The sequence below is a fragment of the Scomber japonicus genome, chromosome 23 (assembly GCF_027409825.1).
Source record: "Scomber japonicus isolate fScoJap1 chromosome 23, fScoJap1.pri, whole genome shotgun sequence".
Classification (NCBI taxonomy): Eukaryota; Metazoa; Chordata; class Actinopteri; order Scombriformes; family Scombridae; genus Scomber; species Scomber japonicus.
Genome location: NC_070600.1, coordinates 9,591,985 through 9,615,561, shown reverse-complemented (window position 1 = coordinate 9,615,561; position 23,577 = coordinate 9,591,985). Strand labels below are relative to the sequence as shown.

At 40.4% G+C, this 23,577-nt stretch overlaps 2 protein-coding genes across 2 annotated transcripts in view; both read right to left on the bottom strand.

The window, feature by feature from the left end:
• The window catches only part of gramd4a (GRAM domain containing 4a), a 41,840-nt gene extending 38,648 nt beyond the window's left edge, over positions 1–3,192 (bottom strand). The window contains exon 1 of the mRNA XM_053314028.1: positions 2,905–3,192. Coding sequence (XP_053170003.1) covers positions 2,905–2,933 — 29 coding nt within the window. The 5' untranslated portion in view covers positions 2,934–3,192. The remainder of the gene's footprint in view (positions 1–2,904) is intronic.
• A 7,598-nt stretch (positions 3,193–10,790) lies between these two features.
• celsr1a (cadherin EGF LAG seven-pass G-type receptor 1a) overlaps positions 10,791–23,577 on the bottom strand; it is an 86,589-nt gene continuing 73,802 nt past the window's right edge. The window contains exons 20-36 of the mRNA XM_053314024.1: positions 23,260–23,443; positions 22,998–23,153; positions 22,723–22,903; positions 21,816–21,983; positions 21,567–21,693; positions 21,272–21,472; positions 18,595–18,769; positions 17,726–17,838; positions 17,446–17,525; positions 17,196–17,322; positions 16,942–17,067; positions 16,605–16,741; positions 14,300–14,400; positions 14,010–14,153; positions 13,500–13,763; positions 13,037–13,415; positions 10,791–12,345 (exon numbers count right to left, since the gene is read on the bottom strand). Of these exons, the coding sequence (XP_053169999.1) occupies positions 12,318–12,345; positions 13,037–13,415; positions 13,500–13,763; positions 14,010–14,153; positions 14,300–14,400; positions 16,605–16,741; positions 16,942–17,067; positions 17,196–17,322; positions 17,446–17,525; positions 17,726–17,838; positions 18,595–18,769; positions 21,272–21,472; positions 21,567–21,693; positions 21,816–21,983; positions 22,723–22,903; positions 22,998–23,153; positions 23,260–23,443 (2,691 nt within the window). The 3' untranslated portion in view covers positions 10,791–12,317. The remainder of the gene's footprint in view (positions 12,346–13,036; positions 13,416–13,499; positions 13,764–14,009; positions 14,154–14,299; positions 14,401–16,604; positions 16,742–16,941; positions 17,068–17,195; positions 17,323–17,445; positions 17,526–17,725; positions 17,839–18,594; positions 18,770–21,271; positions 21,473–21,566; positions 21,694–21,815; positions 21,984–22,722; positions 22,904–22,997; positions 23,154–23,259; positions 23,444–23,577) is intronic.

Below are 23,577 nucleotides of genomic sequence, written 5' to 3'. Positions count from 1 at the left end.
TAAAAGTCATGTTTTGAGTAATCAGTTTTTCAAAACTCACAGATGTTCAGTTTAGTATCATAACAGACCAGGGAGACCAGAAAAGAATCACATTTTAGAAGCTGAATAATTTTCGATCAACTTATCGATTAAATGATTAATAGTTTTCCCATATAGATCTTATACATTCTGCAAATTTAATCTACACACATAATCACCAAGCTACACTGATCACAAGTCATGATTACATAGCATGTGTTCAGATATGCACCTGTATTAAAAACCATGATAATGTATTTTTTATGTTACATCTACACAGTATCATCGCATGGCTACTTTCATCAAAGTATACATCTGTGTAGCTATTATTGTACACTGAATAGTAAAGCCACTCTTCTTACATGGTGTCTTAATGCGTATTCAGGTGCACAGCCGCACTAACACCGCAGGCTATATATACATCTACGGTATGGTGGCCACATGAGATGGGAGTTGCTCTTTATGCAATTACAACCTATATCACTGTTGCTTATCAGCCATGCATGAAAGGGTAACAGGCAGAGGGGGGGCAGTGCAATGCAGGCTAGAGCACTTGCACAAGTAGGCCACTTTCTGTGCAAGTGTATCATCTGGAACATTAGGCATCCAGAATAACAAAGTTTGACCATAAGTGTGTGTCAGACGGAGATGCCACGGTGTAGTGTTTCTGCCGTGGTGAATGAAAAAAAAACTGTGCGGGCCGTCCTGCTCGGTGTAGCAAGACACTCGCCTGTGGACCTATTCTCAACTTCAATGAGTTTCATATAACACAGAGAGACAGTGAGAGGGATTAACATAAGCTTTAAATATCTCACCTGCTACCGATGACTAGAATGTTCTAACTTTTGTTGTTCGGTTCACTTTACTGTATTTAAAATACAAGCGACAGATGGTCAGGAAAAAAAACAAAAACACATCAACCTTCTGTTCTACTGAATAGTTAAGTGTGCAACTAGGTGCCATTGTAAGTAGACAGTAAGATTCACATCTTCTAATCAGCCTAACAGGCAACGACTATCACCCCTCCAACTGACACATAGAAGTCATACATAATATCAAGCTGGATACACATGGCTGCTGTAGAGGTTTTCATCGAGCTTCTACTTTTTATTTGATGTTAACCCTGGGGATGGAGCAGGAGGAAGGGAGGGGATATAATGAACTCTGATTAGACTTAATTAGACACAGTATACTCTGCTTGTAGTTGGGGGCTAAACAAGGTTCTCCAGTGTAGAGAAACATACACGTAAGTCTTTGTCAACAAATTTGGAGAAAAAGAATAAGAGAGAAATAGTAGGACGTGAGCGTTAGCTTGTATCTAGCCCACTAATGCAGCCCTCTGGGCAGCATGTAGTTGGTTGAGCAAAAGTGAAAGTGAGTTATGGTGTGTGTTTTTTTGTTGAAGTTAGTTTTTGACTGTGCTGCTTTTCAATAGCATTTGTTGTAGGGAGGTTTTTTGGTCATGGTAAGCCATGTGCATGATGTGTTAGGTGTTAAAGTGGAGATAGACACCATTGATATCCAAATGACAACAACATTAATTCATAATTTTTCTTTACCCTTGTTTTTTTTCTTTGTGTTTTTTCTGCATTACATGAATAAGAAGGGGGAAAAAGTGTTCAAAACACTGAGCAAAGGAAACCCGTCTCCACAGGCTCTTTAGAAAATGTCAGTATGTCACATTTCTTGAACTTGTAATTATAGATAGTAATAACAAGGTGAATGAAAGCATACCCTTGTGGTGCATTCAAAGCTGGATTGAGATGATGGATTCAAGATTCACCTGATTGATGAAAAGTTGAGGAGACAGCATGAAAAATGATTCACCTGTGTTATCAAACACTTCATTGTCCTTGCACTCACTGCCAACCATGCAGCATCCTTCCCTCTACACTGCTATTATTGCACCACGCAGTTACATAAAACATACAAACAATCAATAATTGCTGAACAACAGGTCAATCCGCCCTCTATCTCTCTCTCTCAAATTGGCTGCACGATGATGACTCTTCGCATGTCACATGACAGGACAACTGGAATCAAATTTGCACCCTTCGTGAGACTAAAGGGTGAGAGATCAACTGGTTGCAGGAAACTAAAGTCTGTTCCCACTCAGTTCCCCTCCGATATGAACTGGCAGTAAAAATGTTGGTATACCAGAGCTTCCTACAGGCATGTGAACACACCGCCACTTTACATATCATTCTGCACTTTCACAACAAATCAAAAGGAATTATGTTATTTACTATCTATTTACGGCAAGTTGCACGCCTTCAAGTTCATTTTCAAACTGTTGCCTTCGAAAATGAACGAAACACTTTACTACTGGCAAAAACAAAACAACAAAGTAGCTCATTAGTTAACTTCACTCTTTTATCATTAATAGGGTGTTCTTGCAGCTAACGTGAAGGGTTAATGTTAAACACAGCATATAAATGGTCTTTTACGAAAGCAGCGACGGACGTTAATGAGGACAAAAAATAAACTAATGTTAGTGTATTGACAGCGGGCAGCAGTGAACATACAAGGCCTTACAGCTAACTATAATGTAAGCTAGCTTATTAAGCTGAATTCAAATGTGTCCGCTATACTTGTAACAATTGAGGTAGAGGCTGAATTTAACGCTGTAGTTTCAAGTTAGGCCTCGTGTTAACTGTTTCAATAAACCCTCGAAAGGTCGGACATTTTATTAAAATATCTCTATAGTGATGAGACGGTTGAGACGCAGCGTTAATATCGAATAATCCGCATTTGGGGTGACAACGAAGAAGGAGAAGCGGGACGGACGAATGTCATAACAACAATACCCTTGGTTTTTATTTAACACGTTTGAAGAGCGTTATTAAAAAAAACAAAAAGAGAGAGGGAAAAAACAAGTCTTCTTACCCAGCACGTAAATCGTAGCAAAGTTTCATGAACACTGAGATTGCCTTTAGTCAGCTTTTATCCTTCAGTTACACCTGCTGCTCAGGACGTTCACATTAACGCCAAGCTCACGGCGAAACCTGCTGACTTGGTCCATCCATCCCGACTATATCCGCTAGTTACCGCTCACCGACTATATGTCGTCTTCTGCTGAGTGCTGGGCGGTTAGACAGACTGTGTGAAGAGAGAGGGGAAAAAAATACCAGTTGCGTCCCTCCTCCCTAGAGAGAGCAGCCCTGACCAGCACTGTTGGCCCGCAGCTCGCAGATACCAGTCTGCTTTCGTCTCTTGTTGATTTCGCAGAAGCGTTATTATTTTCCCACCCGCATTCTGAGGACACCCGCCCCTACTCTGCTTCTGATTGGCTCTGACTGTTATACTCCTAGCATAACCCAATCATCTCACCCCTCATGCCCAAATTTAACCAATCGAAAGCAACCAATCTAGCCAATCACATACAGAGTAGGGTGGATCTCCGTGGATTGCGGGTAGGAAAAAAAAAGGTTTCGCAGAAATGTGCGGGGAGCAGGGCCGAGGAAATTTCGTCAGTGTAGACTTCTTAAAGTGGCCGTCGGTGGTGAACGATGCTTATCGAGACAGGACATGAGCGGGAACGCCGACACCTCTCCTTACTACCGCCCTGTGGCTGCCATTATCATGTAATGCTATATTATAAAACAGGTGGGTAGACAATGGTGTTATTATAATGCAAATGAGCATCACTGTAAACCAACCCTGAAATGATATCGTTAGGAATAATATCCCTACATTATTGTAGTCTGTGTCTCTTGTATTTAAAAAAGGTTCCCCCCGACATGTTTTAAGATGTATATAAAATACTGTACTTTGAATGATAATGTGTACCTAGTACGTTTTCCCCTCAAATAAAAATCCTCCCTCATTACAAATGCCAGAATCTATACACTTGTACATATATTTCATCTTGAAAGTTTAACTGTTAGACACAAGATGTCTCCTACTACTTGTCTGTGCACTGGAGCGTTCAACTTATCACATCACACTCCATTTACAGGAAATTACAAACCAGTAAAGTGCTGCTGGTTTATTTACTTTCAAAGTCCTCTACAAGCTGTCAACAATAAAATACAGAATCCTGGTGGAAAAAAATACTGGCTTTACAAACTGGAATCTTTTTTTTTTTTTTTTTTTTTTTAAGTGTTTTAACTGCAGGACACTGTACTTCTCTAGCACCCTTAATTTCCTAAAAACATGCAGAGGACACAGTCTATCATTTATGGTTTAATGTATGTATGTGTTTTGCGTTTAGTGACGTTTTTTAAATAAAAGATCAATTCTATTCTCAGACATTTAGAATAAATTTAGAAGAAGTAATTACCCTACCCAGTAGCTTAACTTACCACTTTAATAATTTAAAGTTAGTGTAAACAAATAAACAGGTATTTAGCAAATGTAATGGTAGCTACAGGTTTGACACTGAGATGAAGGCCTAAATCCTGTTTCAATGCGCTCTCCCTGTGCACAGTGAGGAATACAGATGGGGAAATACTGCTATTTCTTTTCTAAATGAGTTGGACAAACAGTTAGATTTAGGTAAACAGAGTCTAAAACTAGTATCATCTGTTCATAGAACCTGAGCACATTGCATGAGGACAAGACTGCTATATCCTCACTGTCTTGGCACTGTTTTCTGGAATTATCCTTGCCAATAGATTGTTGTTCACACATCCTAAATATAAAAAAACAGAACAAAATAAATATTTATGTTGCACTAACCTTTCCATGTTTATTTTGTCAGACAGTGGGATTGTCCTCAGATGTTGTTGTCCAAGTTAGGAGTCTTCACTGAAGTTATCCCACAATTTCAACTGTTGTCTTTATTAGTGATGAGGCAGTCTTTAGGCTACAGCTTCCCGTGGCAATCCTCTTGTCACTGCGCTTACACTGTGTGAATGAGTTATGGATCAAATGGACAAAGAAAGAAGCACAGTTTAAGAAACTGAAGAGTGAATGGATACAAAGTGCAAGACAGAGAAACAGGAGTCAAGTGACTTCTGACCCCTGAGATGAGACCATAGATTGCTGGGAAGTAATCACAAGTACTGCCTGTCAGACTACCAATGAGGCCAGAGGATCAGTGTAGTCTTGTCCTCGATAGAGCTTTGGCCTGACTGTGACATAGCTACCATGTTGGCACCTCCTCACCACAAACATACTGAAGCCTGAACTCAACACACAAGCATTAAAGCACATTTTTGTACATCAATCTACCTGTGGCTTTCTGCATCTAAGAACTGAAGCCAAAAGAAAAAGTAAATGCTCTGTCCTTTACCGTCTCCCAGGTGAAGAAGTCCATATTTGTGTGGCTGTAGCTGCTACTAAGACTAACTGGCTGACAGAGAGAGATAGTGCACATTTAGCTTACCTCCACATTTGTCTAGGCAAATGTTTTAGGCACTGAGAGAGAGGACTTTCCTTGTCCAGACCAGAAGAACTTTAGTATTCAGAGCTAGATTTCTAGAGAAACATCACATAGTACTTTGCATTCCTCACCTGATGATATGAAAAACAGTAAGGACACCATGAAGAGCCAGACTCAAAAAATGTTAAGCAATAAGTGTGTAATGAATAAATATGAATTAAGAATAATTGATGGACAATTTTACTGGGGGACGGTTCGCTGGCAGGTTCTGCATCTCTGAAGGTTAAGATAAACTAATGAGTATTGATTGTAGGCAACATCTAACTGTGTAAGCTGAAGTTCATTAAAAGCAGCCATAATGTTATGAAACATTTTTACATTAACAATGGATTACATAAGAACTTTAGTGTGGATTGGGTCACTGGTAGTCATGACCACAGAGAATTAACAAAGAACAGTCTGACTCAACTCAAAAGAACTTGCAGCATCTTTCAACGGATCATTTTGGTTAAAATCACCCACACGTACCAATTTGGGTCATTACCACTGCTCTCATTGAATTGGTTTTTGGGTTAGGGTTAGCTAAAGCGCCAGATATGTAATTCAGAAGTTGGTGGAGATCAAAAACAGATGTATAAATAGGCAACTTGGCTAACATGTTCACCATATCAATTTAAAAAGGCAATAAGGTGTCACAGTGTGTTTCTACTGCCCTCCAGTGGCCAAAAAAATAGGTTATCCAAGGTTGAAGGTTTTATTGGTTAGTTAAGAGACTGGACATTGGAATTTAACATGTTTTAATCAGATACCTTTACGATCATATTAGGTTATTAAAATAGCCATGCAACAAGCTTATATTACATTTTTGTTGATATAGTGTAGTGTAGTTATTGATTCAACTCTCTAACTTTTTCAGGCCATACATAGTTGTGAGGTTGTAGAGAACTGTATCATGTTAAACTGTGTTTCTAATTTGTTAACCACTATTTGCATACTGTACACCAGGAATAATATTATAGAATATAGCAAATACCTCTCAAATTCAGTGATGGCAACTGTCATGCTGTCACAGGTGTGTATGAGGCAACAAGGAGGAGGCCCCAAATGCAGGCACACAACAGGTAATCTAAAGGGATTTTAATAGTTCAAAGTATAAATCAACAGGCTTACAAACTCAGCGAGGTGAGGCAGGCCAGTCATAAACACAGATAGCAGATAATCAGAAGAAGGTCAGGCTCAGGTAAGCAGGAACAAAACAATCCAACAGGGAATGGATGACAGAGCACTGGTATATAAGCAGCTGGGGCTGATGAGGTAATGGGCAGTAGGTGAGGATAATTGGAAAGTTGCTACAGGTGAGCAGGTGGGTGATGAACCAGGCAAGAAGGTCTGGTGGCATCTGGTGGACGAATAGAGAATGGTAAAATCAAGGGAAGCGAAGGCAGAGCTGGCAAATGAAGCTAAATAAACAGGAGTGAAGTAGGAATCGTGACACATGCATAAATCTTGCATAAAGCACACATTTGCACAAACAATGCAAATGCTTGGAGCAAAATACCTATTACAAGGATGGAGATTAATGTTGCTGAGTTTTTGTTTCCACAGGCGATCAATTTCTTATTAAGATATAAGATCCCAGGGGGAATCAATATTACATTTTTCAGTAATCTCTATTATATAATCAGTTTGGAGGCAAAAATGTTCCACCTACAAACAAAATTGAAATCCAGGATATTTCAACAGCAGATGCTGCTAACGTGATGTAATGCAGGATGCACCAGTAGGAAACCACTCAGGGCGTGTTAAGTCATCATGCACAGGATTCCCCTTAGTCATGTTAAATGCACACACACATTCATACACGCGCACACACACACACGCACACAAAATCAGTCCCTGTCCTGTGATCCTCTTCGGATGTCTTCTAGTAAAAGTACTGCTGTTGAGATTTCCCAAATCCTCCCTCTGTTCCCATTTAAAAAACTCTGTGATAAACCTCTTAATCCCAAACCAGCATTTTCTGGAGGGTTGCACAACCACGCATATCTTATGCAACTGGCAGAGCATTTCGAGTCAATTATAGAACAGTTGGGAGGAAGGGGAGGATGGATGATGAGGCTGCTGATGCAGAACACATTTGGATATGATGGTTGATTAAATACTTACATGTCGGCATTTGGGTTTCTTTTTGAACAAATGATACAATGTGTTTTCAATGTGTAAACATTTCAATTAAATACAGTAATCATTATAATGATAACTACCTGCATCATGATGATTTGATGCAGCTTATTTTTGTCGTCTTGAGACCATTTCATCAATCCCTAATTTCATTATTAACCTAAATTAAATCCTTTACACTCCCTGGATCATTACAGCATATATGCAGGGCAGTTAATTGAACGTATAACTTCAACCCCAACCTATCTAATCCTAAACTAACCTGGAAATTTGCTTTTATCCTTATTAAAAACCCAAGACAAATGTAATCATAAAGGATGCACACCGATCATATGACATTTTTTATATTTAGTTTGAGGTGTTAATGATGCTAGTGGTAATGTTCTCATGCAGGTGATTCTTTGCAAGTCAAAATGCCTGCTGCCTCAGCATCACAGACTGACATGTGGCCAGAAGTACACAGAAAACACTGCTGGGAGTGTCAAATCTTAAAAAGAATTTATTTATATTGCTGATATTGAGATTGATTGATATTGTAAAAAATATTAACCGAAAACATAATTTATGACCTTTTTTAACCTTCATTTCTGACCCTAAATTAGCTCCAGAAACAAACAGGTAATGGAGAAAGGCATAATTTTAAAGTAATATGTTTTGATGAACTGCAAGATACTAGAAAATACGAAAACATACTGTTATAGTAGCACGAGAAATAGTCAGCTAATGGACCTAGTCATGACAGTCACACCAATGTCTAAAGTTAGCTAACATTTGCATCAGCTACTGATCATATCAGACCGAGCAAGGCACCACTGCCCTGAGGTGTATTGAATTAATGTAGTTTCATTTCTATTGTTGTTTATAAGAAGAAGAATGTAGTATTTCTGCCTGTAAAAGTTGAAGAGATTTATGTCATCGTTTTATGTCTTTCAATAACTGTCCTCCCGACTATATAAGTTTAGGAGCACTCACTGTATGGCTGTAACTTTCCTTTTTTCTACCAGTAGATGGCGCAATTGCATCAATCCTTCTCTGTCCTCCTGCTTTGTTTGGCTCTGTACAGTAGTTAATTCAGAATGCCAACTGTGCCTCCTAGGAGTCTGAATTATTTAGTTCGCCTGGCTGTGATGGAACAGAGATAAAGTAGAGGGCAGAGGGTCACTGATAGAGGTACCTGTGCCTTCTTAACTCCTCAGGTTTCAAGGCGAAGGTTTTATTCCAAATTGAACAACCACCTGACGAAATTATACTTGGAGAATTATTAGTGACAAGGAAGTTGATGCGAAACTAAAACATGACTGTTAAAGTTACAAATCAGCATGGTTGTGTTTAAGGAGGATATAATAATCTTTGTCTTGGATACACTGATTCCTCTGATGAACTGGTTTTATATTTTCTCTTTATCGACATAAGTTTGAATAGTGGTGAGACAGGAAGGGAATAGAGAAGATATTCATATTTTTAAATGTGACGTCTGTTTCTTAATTTGCCTTTATGTTACCTGAGGGGAGGACTTGCTTCAGTTGCCATAACAACTAACCTCCCAACAGGCTTGTGAAACCTGAATCGGCCGTCTAACCTTTCACTCGCCCTACTCACAATCATTTACTCAGCAATACACAGTGGCAGCAGGCTGTATGTGTACATTTTTGTGTGATGGACTTGGCACAGTTGCAGCCAAGACTTCTTTAGAAGGGTTGGCACTGACATGGCCTACCCAACCAAAAACAGACACCTACCTTATCTATACCAGCACATGGAGACACCAGAGTGGGACTCTATGCCCTGTGGTGATATAATTCATTCACATCTCCCACAGTTTGAGCAAAGGTGGGTGGGGGAGTCAGAATCTCACTTTATCTCGGTAGCCTTTTACGTTTCCCCAGCTCTCTTTGATCCGTACATATGGTTTAAGACAAATTCTTAGAGACAATCATTAAAGTGAGGGGCTGTGAACACAGTAGCCAGCTTACCTTGGAATGCCAGAGCAAAGTGCCGGGTCTTAAGGTGGGCTGAGCTGTGGAAAAAATGTAAATCATGAAGGGGCTTTGCAGTGAACAGTCAATTAAGAACTTAGTAGCTCCAGTAGCAAGTGTATTGAAGATTTCTATAGCACAATGTGCTACATGTGGTTGTCTCCGTCCAAGATAACTAAATCTGCCTACCAGACCATGTAAAGCTTAACACATTATTTCTTGTGTGTTTAATCTGTACAAAACTGAGAAGTATAGTTAAGACAATGTGTCCTTTTCTAGGGGGTTTTGTAAGTGTTATTTTTTTTTTCCAGGAGCATTGGCTTTGCAGTCGTAATGCTAATCTAAGATAATATAAGAACTTAAATTCCCAAAATGCCCAACTATTAAGTTTGATACCGCTAATGTTGTAGTTGGTTTGATTCTTGGTCATATAAAATAGTCATAAAAATACTAATACTAATAGTACACTTAACCAAATACGTAAATGACACCTAACTGTGCACAAACCTCACTTTGATAACAGTAGATAACCTAGCTTCCTTATGTGATCCTCAACCTATGGCATGTGGAAATGTGTGCTTGTGTGATCCCAGCAACAGTTCAAATCGAGGTGACTGATTAAGATTGGCAGCATTGTTCTATGAAGATTAACGCAGTCTTATAGCAATAATATACTGATTTACACTGTAGGGTTATACTCAATGGTCTAATCTGCCCCACACTGATAGTCATTCAACCATTGCTGGACACAACAGGCTGAGACAGTAAGACTGCCCTCCTTAAACATAACCTTGTATGGATATTTCTATATTATACACAGGGGGTACCTCTTTTTGAAACCAGTTGTCTCTGTTGGATTTGTGCCAGTCTTCTATTTATCTACTCCTTTCTTTCCCTTCTGTAAATATAACATATAACTACTTTATCTTGTAAAACATACAATATAAAACATACAATATATTACTGGACAGTATTGAATGGTAAGCATTTTCAAAGTCTAAAATACACTGAACATAAAAATTTATTAATATACTTTGGATCATTGGTGTGTGGTCTACTAAAGTTGTATAATCAAGACAGTTTCCATTCAACTAGCCATGCTTTCCTTCCAAAAAAAAAGACTGCACAAGACTGTTAAAAAGTCATCATGTCATCTTTAATTTTACAGTCACAATCATCTTTTCTTTCCAGTGTCTTAAAACCATAAAAAATAAATATACATTATGTTACAAAACATTTCCAGTGTCTCAGATCATAAAAAAACAAGGACATTTATCAACAGTATTGATTACATGAAGGCAAAAACACTGGGGGTGTAGAGTATGTATGGTACAACGGCATTCGGTGACTGGTAAACGTGACTTTAAGTTGCCTTATAGTAGCTGCAAAATGCATTAGAGTTGGCATCATTTTCACTTTGAACTCAGATGATTCAGAAAATTAACAATGAAGAAAAACTTGTGTTAATCTATACAAAGTTTGGATAAAAAATTTCTAAAAATACAAAATCCATCAGTGAATATTTGAAAAGAATGCATTCATGCTACCGAAGAGGGTTTTTTTTCAAACTACTTTGAACTAAAACTAAGTTAAAAGTGAATTGATTCCAACCCTATTCTGCACATTTATTTCATGACTTTGGTAAGCAGGAGTGTGTTGCACTGGACAAACAGGCAGGATTGACACTGGAAAAGAAGGCTTCAGGTTCATAGTGCTCTAACAGACTGAGTTGAGTTCATCAGAAGGGGAATTCCTCTCCCTTCCACATAATTCATGTTCATTTCGGCCCACTGTGTGCATGCGCTCGGGACAAAATAGCAGTGTCAGTATGTGTGTGTGTGTGTGTGTGTGTGTCTGTGTGTGTTTGTCAGGCCTCAATCCAGGATGAAGGCACACGTTAGTTCTCAGAATTGTTCTCAGTCGATTAAACCAGCATGTAGAGTGATTTTCACAATAGTAAAGCGCTCCCAGCTTAACACGGGCGAATGATTTTTAGTTTCGAAACTTGTCCTTGCTAGAGCTGAAATACAAAATAGATCATTTCTTCTTCACCTTTAACAATATCTACACATTAATTACACTCTAAATACATTGCATTGAGAGGTTGTGAGAGCCTTTCTCTGAGTTACAGAAAAAAAAAAAGAAAAATAGTAAAGAGCACTTGGTGTGTGATAGCGCCGTCCAGTATCGACGTGTCCCAAAGTCAGTGAGAACAGGTTTGTGGATTTTGCCTTCCGCAGACTTGTCAATGCTTTGAGGGATTTGTAGTCCTTGAAATCCTTTGGGACTACAAAAGAGACTGTACCAGTATGTATGGGTTCATGCACAGTGATTATATATCTGCCTTCCACCATGAGAAAGAAACTGTCCGAAAGCATTAGTCCAGATTTACTTAGCCCTTGATAGGGGCAGTCACATAATGACACTCTCATAGAGGAACATCATTTTGGGAGCTTGAAATGCATAAAGGACATGTCCTCCATGTCATTTAGTGGTTTTGGCACACATGGCTCCATTTCATCCTCTCTTGCTACAGTCCAACACAGCTTTCCCTTTATCATTTCTCACATCTTTTCTTTTTTCTTTGCTTATTTTCTTTTCTCAGGCAATCCTAAAAGTCTGCAATTAATACTGCTCTCCAGAGAGAGGGAACAAGACGGAGGGATGGACAGATCAGGTGTGGAGAACATTCTTTTCTCCCGGTCACCTAATCTTTAGCACCCCCCACTCCATCTTCACTTTTCTTAAATTTTATTCCTCTCTTCTTGGCTCTCCTTCTCTCTTTTCCTCCCCCAGCAGGTTCTTCGCTCCTCCTCTCACAAGGGCAGGCTGGTTTGAGTTTTCCTAGCAGGTCAGATCGAAGTCTCGTTACTGCCACTGTTAACGGGGAGAAAGGGGTAGGAGGGAAAGAAGAGGGACAGGGGAGATGCAGGGAGTGAAGGTGCAAGGAGTAGTAGAGGAAAACAAGAACATGCGGGGTGAAAATGAGTGCAGGGATGCGGGACATCATCATGCAGCATTTAAGCAGGATGGTCATACTATTCATGCTATAGTGAAAGGAATAGTTCGACTTTTTGGGAAAATAGCTTTCTTGTCGAGATTGAAATGAGAAGATTGATACCACCTCCACAAGGGGAAATAATAGCACCTTTTAAATCTCACTGGTCCACATGTTTTATTTTATTTGTTTTGTCAGATTTCAAGTTTGTGCTAAACCAAGCCAACTGCCAGCTGCAGGTAGCTTCACATTTATCTACAGATGTGGGGTATCAATCTTTTTGGCTCACTCTAGGCAAGAAAGGGAATGATCAAACAGTAAAACTGTTTCCATAACTATGATGATACATGCACTGTTGCATCAGTTGACAATATGGTCAACTAATGAATGTTATTCTCAATGATTGCTGAAATCACTGTCAAGATTAATTTTGTATCTGTGTCAGATTACGGGATTAAATGAAAAGGCATTCATTTGTTTGTTCTACACATTTAACATTCGTAGTTACATGCCAAAGCTCTCAAGACATCTACTCACTCTGAGTCAGATTCGTTGCCACCGTTGACCGTGCCTGACTTCAAGTGCATTGCCATTCCCCCATTGGTCTCCCGGTAGATTCCTGCTGGTGGTTGCCCAGCAGGAATCTGGGGCCGCGGGGCGATGGGTGGTTTGATGATGGAGCTGCTGTCGTGGTTCCCGGGACGACCTCCATCATTGGAGGTCAGCGAGGGCGTCCGGGAAGAAGGGGTCATGATGTTGACGGAGGAGGGAGGCGGGGAGGTGGTGGTGTTGTTGTTGTTGGGTGGAGGGGAGGTGATGGTGGGGGGATTGTAGTCGCTCAGCTTCTCCCTCAGACGGTTCTTCATGTTCTTGTCGGTTAGCGGGGGCGGGTAGCTGATTTTGTTCTTCAGGATACCTGAGATGGAGAGGAAGTTCAGTTCAGCGCTGCTCAGATAAGATCATTCATTCAATCAAATTCAAATGAGCTATCTTCTCTCACCTTTTCTCTGCTCTGGTTGGTGGTTGCTGTTGCTGTTGCTGTTGGGTTGACTGGAAGGTGTCCCGTCTTTAGTGTTACTGGTTGTCTCCAGAGGTGCCTCTCTGTCTCTTTCACCAATATGGTTGAGCTTATTCTCTGGGTGCAGCTCCACATTAACCTTGGTCTCCACCCTCAGCCTCTCTGCTCCACCAGGATCCTCACTGTCACTGGCTGTGGTGGCCTCTGTTGGCCAGTAAGGCTTCACGTGATTGGACACTGAATCCACTGGTAGTTGGTGAAGAGATAAATTGGATTAGACAACGCTCAAACAAAATTCCACTGTTACAAATTTGTTTCCTAAGTAAGTTTTAGTTGCAGATTTCTTTATTCCCTTGACACACTAAAGCATCTTTATTTTACAATTGCGTAATGTGACATTTGGTGGATATTTTATTGGGACCTGAACCTCTGAACCTGGCAAAGTCTGTGCCTTACAACATCTGTTTAGACTCAAAAGGACCATGCATTTACCTTTAGGTGTGCTGTGAATGGGCTGCCTCTCGTTATTCCATTTTGGCTTGACATCGATATCATCATCCTCGCTGTCAGAAGAGTGGGAGGAGGCATAGGAGGAGCTGTGTTCATCCACTGACAGCTCACTATCTGAGTCAGAGTCTGATAGGGGCAAGGAGAAAAGGAGGGAGGCATAGACAGATGAACCTTTATTAATAAAAAACACAACAATGTGCATTTTTATGTGCTTGCAAGTGGTCAAGAGGTCTTTATTTAATTCTGCAACTAGTGATATGTGAAAAACTCACCATCTCCCTTGGTGCCGTTTCTATGGAACAGGGGCCCATCGAGATCAGTATGTCCTTTAGCGGTTCCTGAAGATACACTAGGCTTTTGACCCAACTCCTCTCTATATATTGATAAAGCCAGATGGAGAAGGAAGGAAGGGCGTTAGGGAAGGGGAAGCAAGAGAGAAATGGGAGTGGAATAGTAGAGGTACAGATTAAGAAGAGACAGAGAGAGGAAGTGCGGTGTTGCTAAAAGTTAATTCAAGCCCAAACTTGCAGTTTGAGACAACAACAGCTGCTGGCTTCAACCAAGACTTACCATATACAAATAAAACAGTGTGATTTGGTGTGCTTTTTGATTAGGGTTAGATTAAAGTTAATAAACTTGTACCATAAATAGTAAAAGAGGGGTAATGCAACACTCAAGCACAATTACTGGTTTGAATCTATTCATGGTGTAATATTCTTCAGTAAATACCAGTCTTTCAACTTCAATCCAACATACAAAACTCTATTAACAGGCAAATTTCGCAAATTACATCGAGCTTTCATTCCTTTCCTCTCCTCTCCACCTGTATCCGTTTACTCCATGGCTGATTGAGACATTGGCTGGAGGGCGAAAACGCTGCTGAAGGCAGACCTGACCTGTCTGATAGCTGATCTAATAGAAGCTTCTGGAAGCACCTGTAGACGTGCCAACAGCTGCAGGGAAGAGGTATGTGTGTCTGTATTACATTCCCACTTTAACAGGTACAGTCATTCTTCTTTCCCACATCTTTCTGCCTCTATGGCCCTCCTCCATTCACTTCCTATATTTCTCTCTCCTTTTCCCCTACCCTTCTCAGCGTTTATGCTCTCATTAACCCCTAGTGTCAGCTCGTATTACCCAGATGACAGCTTTACGAGCCGAGGCGTACAGTCAGACCTAACCTTGATTCTGTAAAACTCTTTTAAAACACCAGATATATGTAACACAACTCTATGGCAATGAAAACATGTCTGTGACTCACTTAAACACACAGTTGTACATGACACAAAGGTGAGATTGGGCCAGAGATAAAAAAAGCTTATACACTATCCCGGAAGACAAATGTATCTCAAAATGTCAAAAAAAAAGAAAGAAAAACCATATTAAAGTAAGAAAGCTAGAAAGACATGTACAGTAGATTTATGCATTTAAAAAAAATATGTCTAACATCATCTATAACACATATTTCCTTACAAAATGTTCCAAACAGCAGTAAAAACACAAGCTATATCATATTTCATGATACATTATGTCATTATTTTGTATGTATCATTGTCACATTCAGTAGCATTCAATATTTAGTTTTTTTGTAAAACTGCTAAAAGATGTTAACGTCTGGAGTATGTTACTTTAACCTCGTAGACTCTGACAATCCCCTTAAATATCCCTATAATTTAATAACAAATTATAAAAAATAATTTTTTATCATCTGCAAGACAGATAAATGTGTTCAGCTGCCAGTTTATTAGGTGCAACTGGCTAAAGCTGCATTAGCTAAAACTATGCTAGCTTAAACCACACCTTACAAAACTAACTGTACATAATTACTAAATTATTTCTATATAATCCTATATAATATGATTTCTATATATTTAATACAACAGCCCTGCAATAAATCCTGCCTTCATGAAGCCTACAATGCTAAAGCTAAGGCTAAATGTATCTGTTCCTGAGCATTGCTGCTATATCACATAAAAATGTAAATTATTCAAATTCATGAAACATGTTTATATATCTTGTAACATTTCACATAAACCAAGTTAGCAGTTCAATTTGTCAATACATACAACACAGAACAACACAACAGTATGGATGAATAATGTGGATGAATCTACAGTCAGTGGTGTGTTGCTCTGGTGGGTATCTGTGAGAGTTGAGTATATGTGTCTGTGCAGGTTTTGAAGCAAGGCTGTGCACAATGCGCTGGAAAATTGTCGCGCAGTCATGCGAGCAATTACTGTACAGTGCATGTGCCGTTCTGTGGCAGCATGCACGTGTGGAAGAAAAGAAAGAAACACCCTCCCAATGTAGAGAAACTCAGCAACTAAACATATCCTCATTTGGATAAGGCAGAAAATATGGGCAGGGTGACAAGGTGTGTGTGCGTGTATGTGTACAAAATGGGGACTTGCAGTGTGTTAGTAGGTGTGAGACATTTGATGCATAAGCAGACATGCAGGGGGATGGCAAAAAAGACCACGTATAGAAAATGTGAAAGAAACTGAAGAGGACAAATGGGACATACACATATGCAGCAGTGTAGTAAAAGCAGCCATGCAGTCAGTGAGCATGTTGTACCTGAGTGTGTAAGCCAGATAGCTGCTGCGGCTCTTGGCTGACCTGAGCGTGCTATCCAGGGAGACGGTGGACTCGCCGATGCCTGAGCGGTACAGAGGGCCGTCTTCTGTGTACGTGTTGTTACAGTTAAGGGAGCGCTAAAGATGGAGGAAGGGCAGAAGAAGAGAAGAGTGAAGGATAGAAAACAAAAAAAAAAAGGTGACTTTGTCCTCTCTGAATCTTCCAGGCATTTTAAACAAATAGTGACAATAAAAATGCAACGACAATGAAAAGTTACATATTAAATTATGAAATAAAAACAACTTTATATAGTATTTTATATCTTTTGTGCACTCACTGTGAGCAAAGAGGCCCTTGTGGTGCTGGACTCATCTGGTACACTCTTCTTTCCTGTGAAGACGTTCTTGAGGTTTTTCCGCACCTCTTTGTTGAAGACCACGTGGAAGAAGAAGATGAAGACGCCCTGTAAAGAAAGCAAAAGTGAGGATTTCCAGAACTGTTGATGGTGCTTATCAAATAATCCTTATCAGAGAAGCCTTAATGTTCTGCGGATTATCTTTTGAGAGGTTTCCAACATAAACACTGTTTTACCTGCAAACAGCTGAAGATAGCGAACAGGTAGTGGAAGGTCATTACGTTGCTGTTGACCGCCATAAGACCGAGCAGCCAGGTGGCGCTGATGAGTAACAGGAGGAGGAAGGCCATTCGTAGTGCGGGACTGAGGAGGGAACACATATAGATGATCAGATTCCCCCAGTTTCTTGAGATACACTCAATAGACCAATACCAATGTTATATTAATGTTTAGAAGTGAAGTAGTTAATGTGAAATAGAAACTTACATAGCACCGGACTTCTCAACAGCCTTCTGCCTGCGACCACAGGAAGCCTTCGCCGCCAAAATAAAGATCACTATGTTCACCTTTAGAGAATGGAGAGAGATGCAGGAAGATTTTTTTATTTTATGTTATTTATATATACATCGTTTTAGCTAGTAGTAACTCTACATGACATATGGTTGAATCAGTGACAGCTGATGCATTGCAGGTTTTTTTCAATTAATTCAAGGTTGAGACAGACACCAGAAAACTGTCTTTGGACTGATTTAAAGTATAAACACACCAGGACGACAACAAAGATGGGTCCTGCGAAGCTCCAGATGAGTGTGTCGTGGACAGACAGCCAACAGAAATCAGGGTTCCCATAACCCTGAGGATCCAGGCCAACTGCCAAGCCTGCACACACAAGCAAAAAAGACACACAATGAAAATACATGTAAACAGTATTACATAGTTTTTTTTACCCTTTGTTCCCCATCTGCACCCTGCTTCTGATTTTTTTGTTCGCATCGCTTCATGCTTCTTTGCCACTTTTTAGGGTGTGCCACAGATCAAGCACATAACCATTTTTAATACAAACAAACTCTTAAACAAGTGCTTTAAATGTCATATTGTAGCTGTCACCAGTTCTTGTCATTTGTTATTTTTTCTTAATCCTTTAGTCCTATTTGGCTTCTCTCTGTAATTCTTTGCCCTCTCTCAAACTAATGCATGTCTCAATCCAAATTCCAATCAGGTTAGCTTTGCTGGCACCTGTTACTGTTAAAGCATGTCAGTACATTGCGAAGCATTTGAGACATTACATATATCAAAGGATTCTAAAAGTGAAAAAAACAAAAGTAGTGCTAATGATGAGGATAGATAATTACACTTTTAAATTACAGGTATCTAGAGAAGCTATAAAAAGGTTCAAATAAAACAAATCAGATTATTTATGAGTTTACGGCATGTGAAGACACTCTTCTCCAACAAAACATCCAAATAAACTCTGGATGTGTATTTCTCTTACTTCTGGGTGATTTCCTCATCTGTCTTTAGTTCAATAACTTTCCCACGGGGATCATAGTGTCTTCAGAAAAGACAAGTTACAGCATGAATGTTTCTATGTGTGTGTGTGTTTGTTGGGGTGGGTGGGGGGTATGTGTGTCTCACCTGTAATAATAGCCGGTATGCCCCAGCCTATGGCGTAGTAGAACCTCATGTGGCCATGGTTGATGTTGCGCAGCTCGGTCAGCATGCGGTAGATGTGCAGCCCTTCCACGAACATCCAGGCGAAAGTGCACATGTAGAAGTAGTGGAGGAGGATGGCAATCACCGTGCATACAAACTGGATGAAAGAGAGAGTAGTCTGTAAGTATTGGCTTGCATTTTGTCTTTCCACCACTTTTGTCTTTTTTTTTTGTCAACCCTGCTTTCACTCTGCTGTGCTTTTCCCTTTCTGTATTGTTGATAACCTGCAGGTTCCAGCCTCTCATTTGTTAAGATTTGTTGCTTTTCTTATTGGAAACTGAATATCTTTGTATTAAAGTGTTAGTCAGACAAATCAAACACTAGATGAAAATTTGGTGGCTGTTTTTCATTCATCAATTTGTCAAAAAAGTACTTAACAGATTAATCAGCAAGGTAAATAATAGTTATTTTCATCCCTAATGTGGATATACTTCAACACCTTTCATGATAAACTTTGCCAATGTATGTAATGTGGTAATGAATGAACCTATCCCTAAATTTCTTCATCTCTTTCACTCCTCTCTATCCATCTATCTCTCTTTCAGCTGCTCTAATAGAAGAATGCAGTCTGTCAGGCAACGTCCCAGCAGTTGAGATACTGTATTTTAGTAGTGTTGTGTATTACTGTGGAGATCAGAGAGAAAAGAAGAGACTACTTTGACAGGGTTATAAATCATCCTGCAGATGGCCCTGGGCATATGCTGACAGCATTCCACAGACACACACACACACACACACACACACACACACACACACACACACATATACACACACACACAATAGAGGTAGATGGAAGACATGTACACACACATACATACACTTATAAAGTCAGAGAGATGATAGAACAAACACAGAAAAGCAACCTGAAGACAGATTCAACTCTGTCTCTCTCTTCTTTTTAAAAAAAAATCTCCATGCAGACTGACTTCTGGTCTCAACTGTGCAGATAACGCAACATGTGGTTAGTCACCGGCCGAGTCTACCACATCCCAGTCAAAACAGTGTGAGTCAGAACATTTCTTAAAGTAATCAAGAATTCCACCATTTATCTGGAGCCTGAGCTTGTAATCTATCATCATTTTCCCTTATCTTTATGACTGGCGAATTCAGTGCAGGACTGGTCAGAAACGGTTGCTAAGACACGGTATGTGAAATAGTACAAAAAACTTAAAACTTGAATTACTGACTGTTGATGTACACCTGGTGAATGTAAGTCCAACATTCACTCTTTTAGCTCTTTGTTTGGTCTCGACCACCTCCAGAGAGAAATATCTGTCTCTTTAGTTGTTAAATGCTCCTTTATGTTAGCCAGCTGGCCTCTAACTGTGGCTGTTTGACATTTGGTGCTTAACAGGTAGTGTACAGTAGCTTTTTCTCTGCAAACAGCTACCTGATGTTGAAAGCTGCACTATGAGATCAGTGAGAGTGAACTAAAACAGCAAAGTTGCAGCTAGACAGCTAAAACTCGCTATGAAGCTCCATAAAGCCGAGGAGAGCCCCTGCAGAGTCGGGTGTGAAGCTCTCTGGCTGCTGGCTCCAGCAAAAAGAAAGCGAGCAAGCGTATCTCTGCAAAAATAAGAACTATTCATTTTAATCTGCCCTCATGCCTCGACCTCTACTAAGTACCTCAGCTTTCCAAACCTCACTACTTTAAACCAGGATTACCTGCCAATTAACAGATTAATGATGTTTTCTGTACCACAGACATGCAAGAGGTCTATCAAATGGAAACTAAGTTGTTTTGGGAAACCTTTGCCAGGGCCTAAAACCCTCAGGCCTGCTTCTAGAGACAGGTACCAGTCACAGCATGTCTCCACTACTGGCCCAGGGATGTGTGTGTGTGTGTGTGTATGTGTGTGTGTGTCCGAATGTCTGTGTCAGCAGACTTCAAAGAATTCCCACACCTTTTGATCCTACTGTATGACTATGTGTGCGCACATGCGAGTTTCTGGCGGTTACTGTGACCGACCCAACTCCAAATCAGATTATGAACTTAACATAATTAGCTCACTCGTTTTCTGACTTCAGACTCTATATTATCTCAGCCTATATCCTACACCTTTTTAATTCGAGGGAGTAACAGTAACAAAGTTAGATCCAGCCAGGGCTGTCAGTTCAGTTAAATCAATTTATAGCAGCTATATATGGAGAAGGCTTTGGCAACCCGCACATTCCTAAGTATTACAGTCATTAGCTGAGCATCGAAACACATAATCTGTCAAATAAAGACAGACTCTCAGGTAGGCCTTGGTGTATTAGGGCCTGTAAAGCCTCTGTCAGCACAGTGTTAGATGGCTTCCTGCAGGCCAAATAAATATCATAGTACGCCTGGAGATTTCTAATAGAGTAAACATCAGAGCGAGGCGTCTTTATCCTGCATCAAGTTCCATCGCGTTGGATTGGAAAAATACAAACTGGTGTGATTCTCTATCATATGCATGTGCAGTGAAGCTTAAGATATGACAAATAGCTACTGTTGACTACTGTAAAACCCCCTAAAAGTTAAGATTATGCTGCAAATTCAATGCAAAGATTATCCTTTGTACAGTAAACTAACTAGTGTGCACTGTGTGTTCAGTGAGCTCATTCTATGTCTCACCGGGTTGTCTGTCTGATTGATGCCGAGGAGGAAGACGAGCTCAGAGAAGAACAGCGCCGCTACCAGGTTCCTGTGGATGGCGTGGAGGTTGGAGCGGAGCCGGCGCAAGAGGCACAACAGGATGAAGGTGAGGAGGAGGAGGAACAAAGAGGCTGATACCGTGGTGTAGGTGACGATCTTGAGGGGCAGAACATCACCGTGCTGTGGAGAGAGATGAGGACATTGAGTTAGAAGTCAATACAGTAGATAAGAACAGAAAATGGCAAATTTAAATGAGAGAATGTTTCAGCAGTACCTCTCTCTTGGAGATATCCATGAGCACGGCGAAGCTGGTCATGTGGTTACACTGACAGCTAATGTGGCTGTTGTTCCTGTTGAGCACTTCGCAGCCTTTAGCGGACCAGCCGCCTGTCCCTCCGATCCTAAACAGGCCATACACACACACATGTAATACAAACAACACATGACAAGTGATGCAGAAATTCACAGTAGAACACTAACAAAAGAAACAATGTTGAATATGCTTTTTTTTCCCCCAACTCACGCAATGGAGTGATTCCAGAAGACGCAGACAGGCTTGGTCCTCTCCTCTGTCTCCAGCAGGGTGTACTCCACGGTGATGGGGGGGTCGAGGATGGGAGGGAGAGGAGGACCCTCGCTGTGTACCGTGGCGCTCACTATGGCAGTGTTGATCACTGGACGGTTGGGGACCCTGGAAACACATGCAAGGCTTCAATATAAGTATTTCGAAACGCTTTTAATGGTCAATTGCTCTTTATGAGATAAACTGCAGATAATTAAAATCAAACACACACACACACAGAAGCACACAGCTACATTTTTGCTTATCATGTACAGTAGACCAAACCATAACAGACATAAAGGATGTTTACTTTTGGTTACAATCTTTCTCATCCTTCTGTAAACTTTATCTTATCTTGGAAACATATTTTTTCTAGAAGAATACAGAACACTCCCTGACTACAATAATATAAAACTATGCAGGTACTTATATGGTGAATTTTTTTTCCAAACACACCTATGATAAATATTTTGACATGTATTAACATTCAAGAACAAATAATTCCATGTGACGTAGGGTTTCTTCAAAGGTTTACAGAATATGTATGAGTTATACACCATGTGTTAAGTACAGTAGAGAGTTTTTAGAGTTCAGATAGAGTGCGCACTCCCTTTTTCCCCTGATGTTATCATCATTCTTCAGTCTTTAAGGCCGTGTTTGCAACTGTTTGACTAGATTATACTTCATATTTAATCCTCGCAAAGTAAGTGAGAAAGTTGTCCAACACTCCCCTGTGCTTAAGACTACACATAAATTAACTTTTTTTTCATTCCAAGTCTGAAATGAAAGATATTTACATTAGATCACTGTGTGTCACTGGTTTAAGTATTTTTCTTTTTTAAAACCGTCCATAGTCTCTGTACTGTACCTCAGACTTCTGCGGTCAGGATCGTATCTTTCTGGGAGCAGCTTCCCCAGAGATTTGTACACTATCACCACGGCGACTGGCAGAGGGACGGTTGGCTCGAGGTGGCGGCGTCTCCTGTCGGACACTGTGTGCTCTTCCTCCAAGGGGGGATCGGTCTGAGCAGCAGGAGCAGGAGTGGGCTCTGGAAAGAAGATGGTGAAGTAAATATAGAGAGAAAAAGAAGAGCAGTAGATACATTTACTGACTGTTTCAGAGCCGGTGTGACGTTATTCTACCTGTGTTCTTATCTCTATGGCCCTGATTGCGGAGGTTGAACTGGGGGAAGTGGACGGAGGAACCGAGCTCTTTGGGATACTCCTCCTGGATGTCCTGGAACCGAGGAAGTGTCGCTCTCTCCGGGTCTGACACGTCCAGATAGTCCACGGTTAAAACTGGAGAAAAGGAAGAGGACGAAACAGATGCAAAGAGGATGAGGTCACATGTGATTACGTGTACAGGCTACATGCGAATGAATGAAATTACAGCTGCTTCACTTACTCATGTTATCCGTGATGACGGTGAAGGGTTTCAGGTATGTTTTCCTGACGTTCTGTGCCAGTGTGTTAGCGTAGTCCTCGAAGTTGTGGAGCAGGTGTGCGGTGCCACCCTCTGTCCTCTGGATCTGCTCCCAGTGCTCCTTGGTATCAGGATTCAGAATGGCACTCCCCGCTCGTACCAAGTTCTAAAATATACAAAATACATTTATTTAATGGGATATTACTGTAGATTGCTCTCCAACAAAGATCAACCAATGAATAGTCATGTTCCACCAGTGCTCCCAGTGTTACAGATATTTTTCAGTCATTTATGTAAACT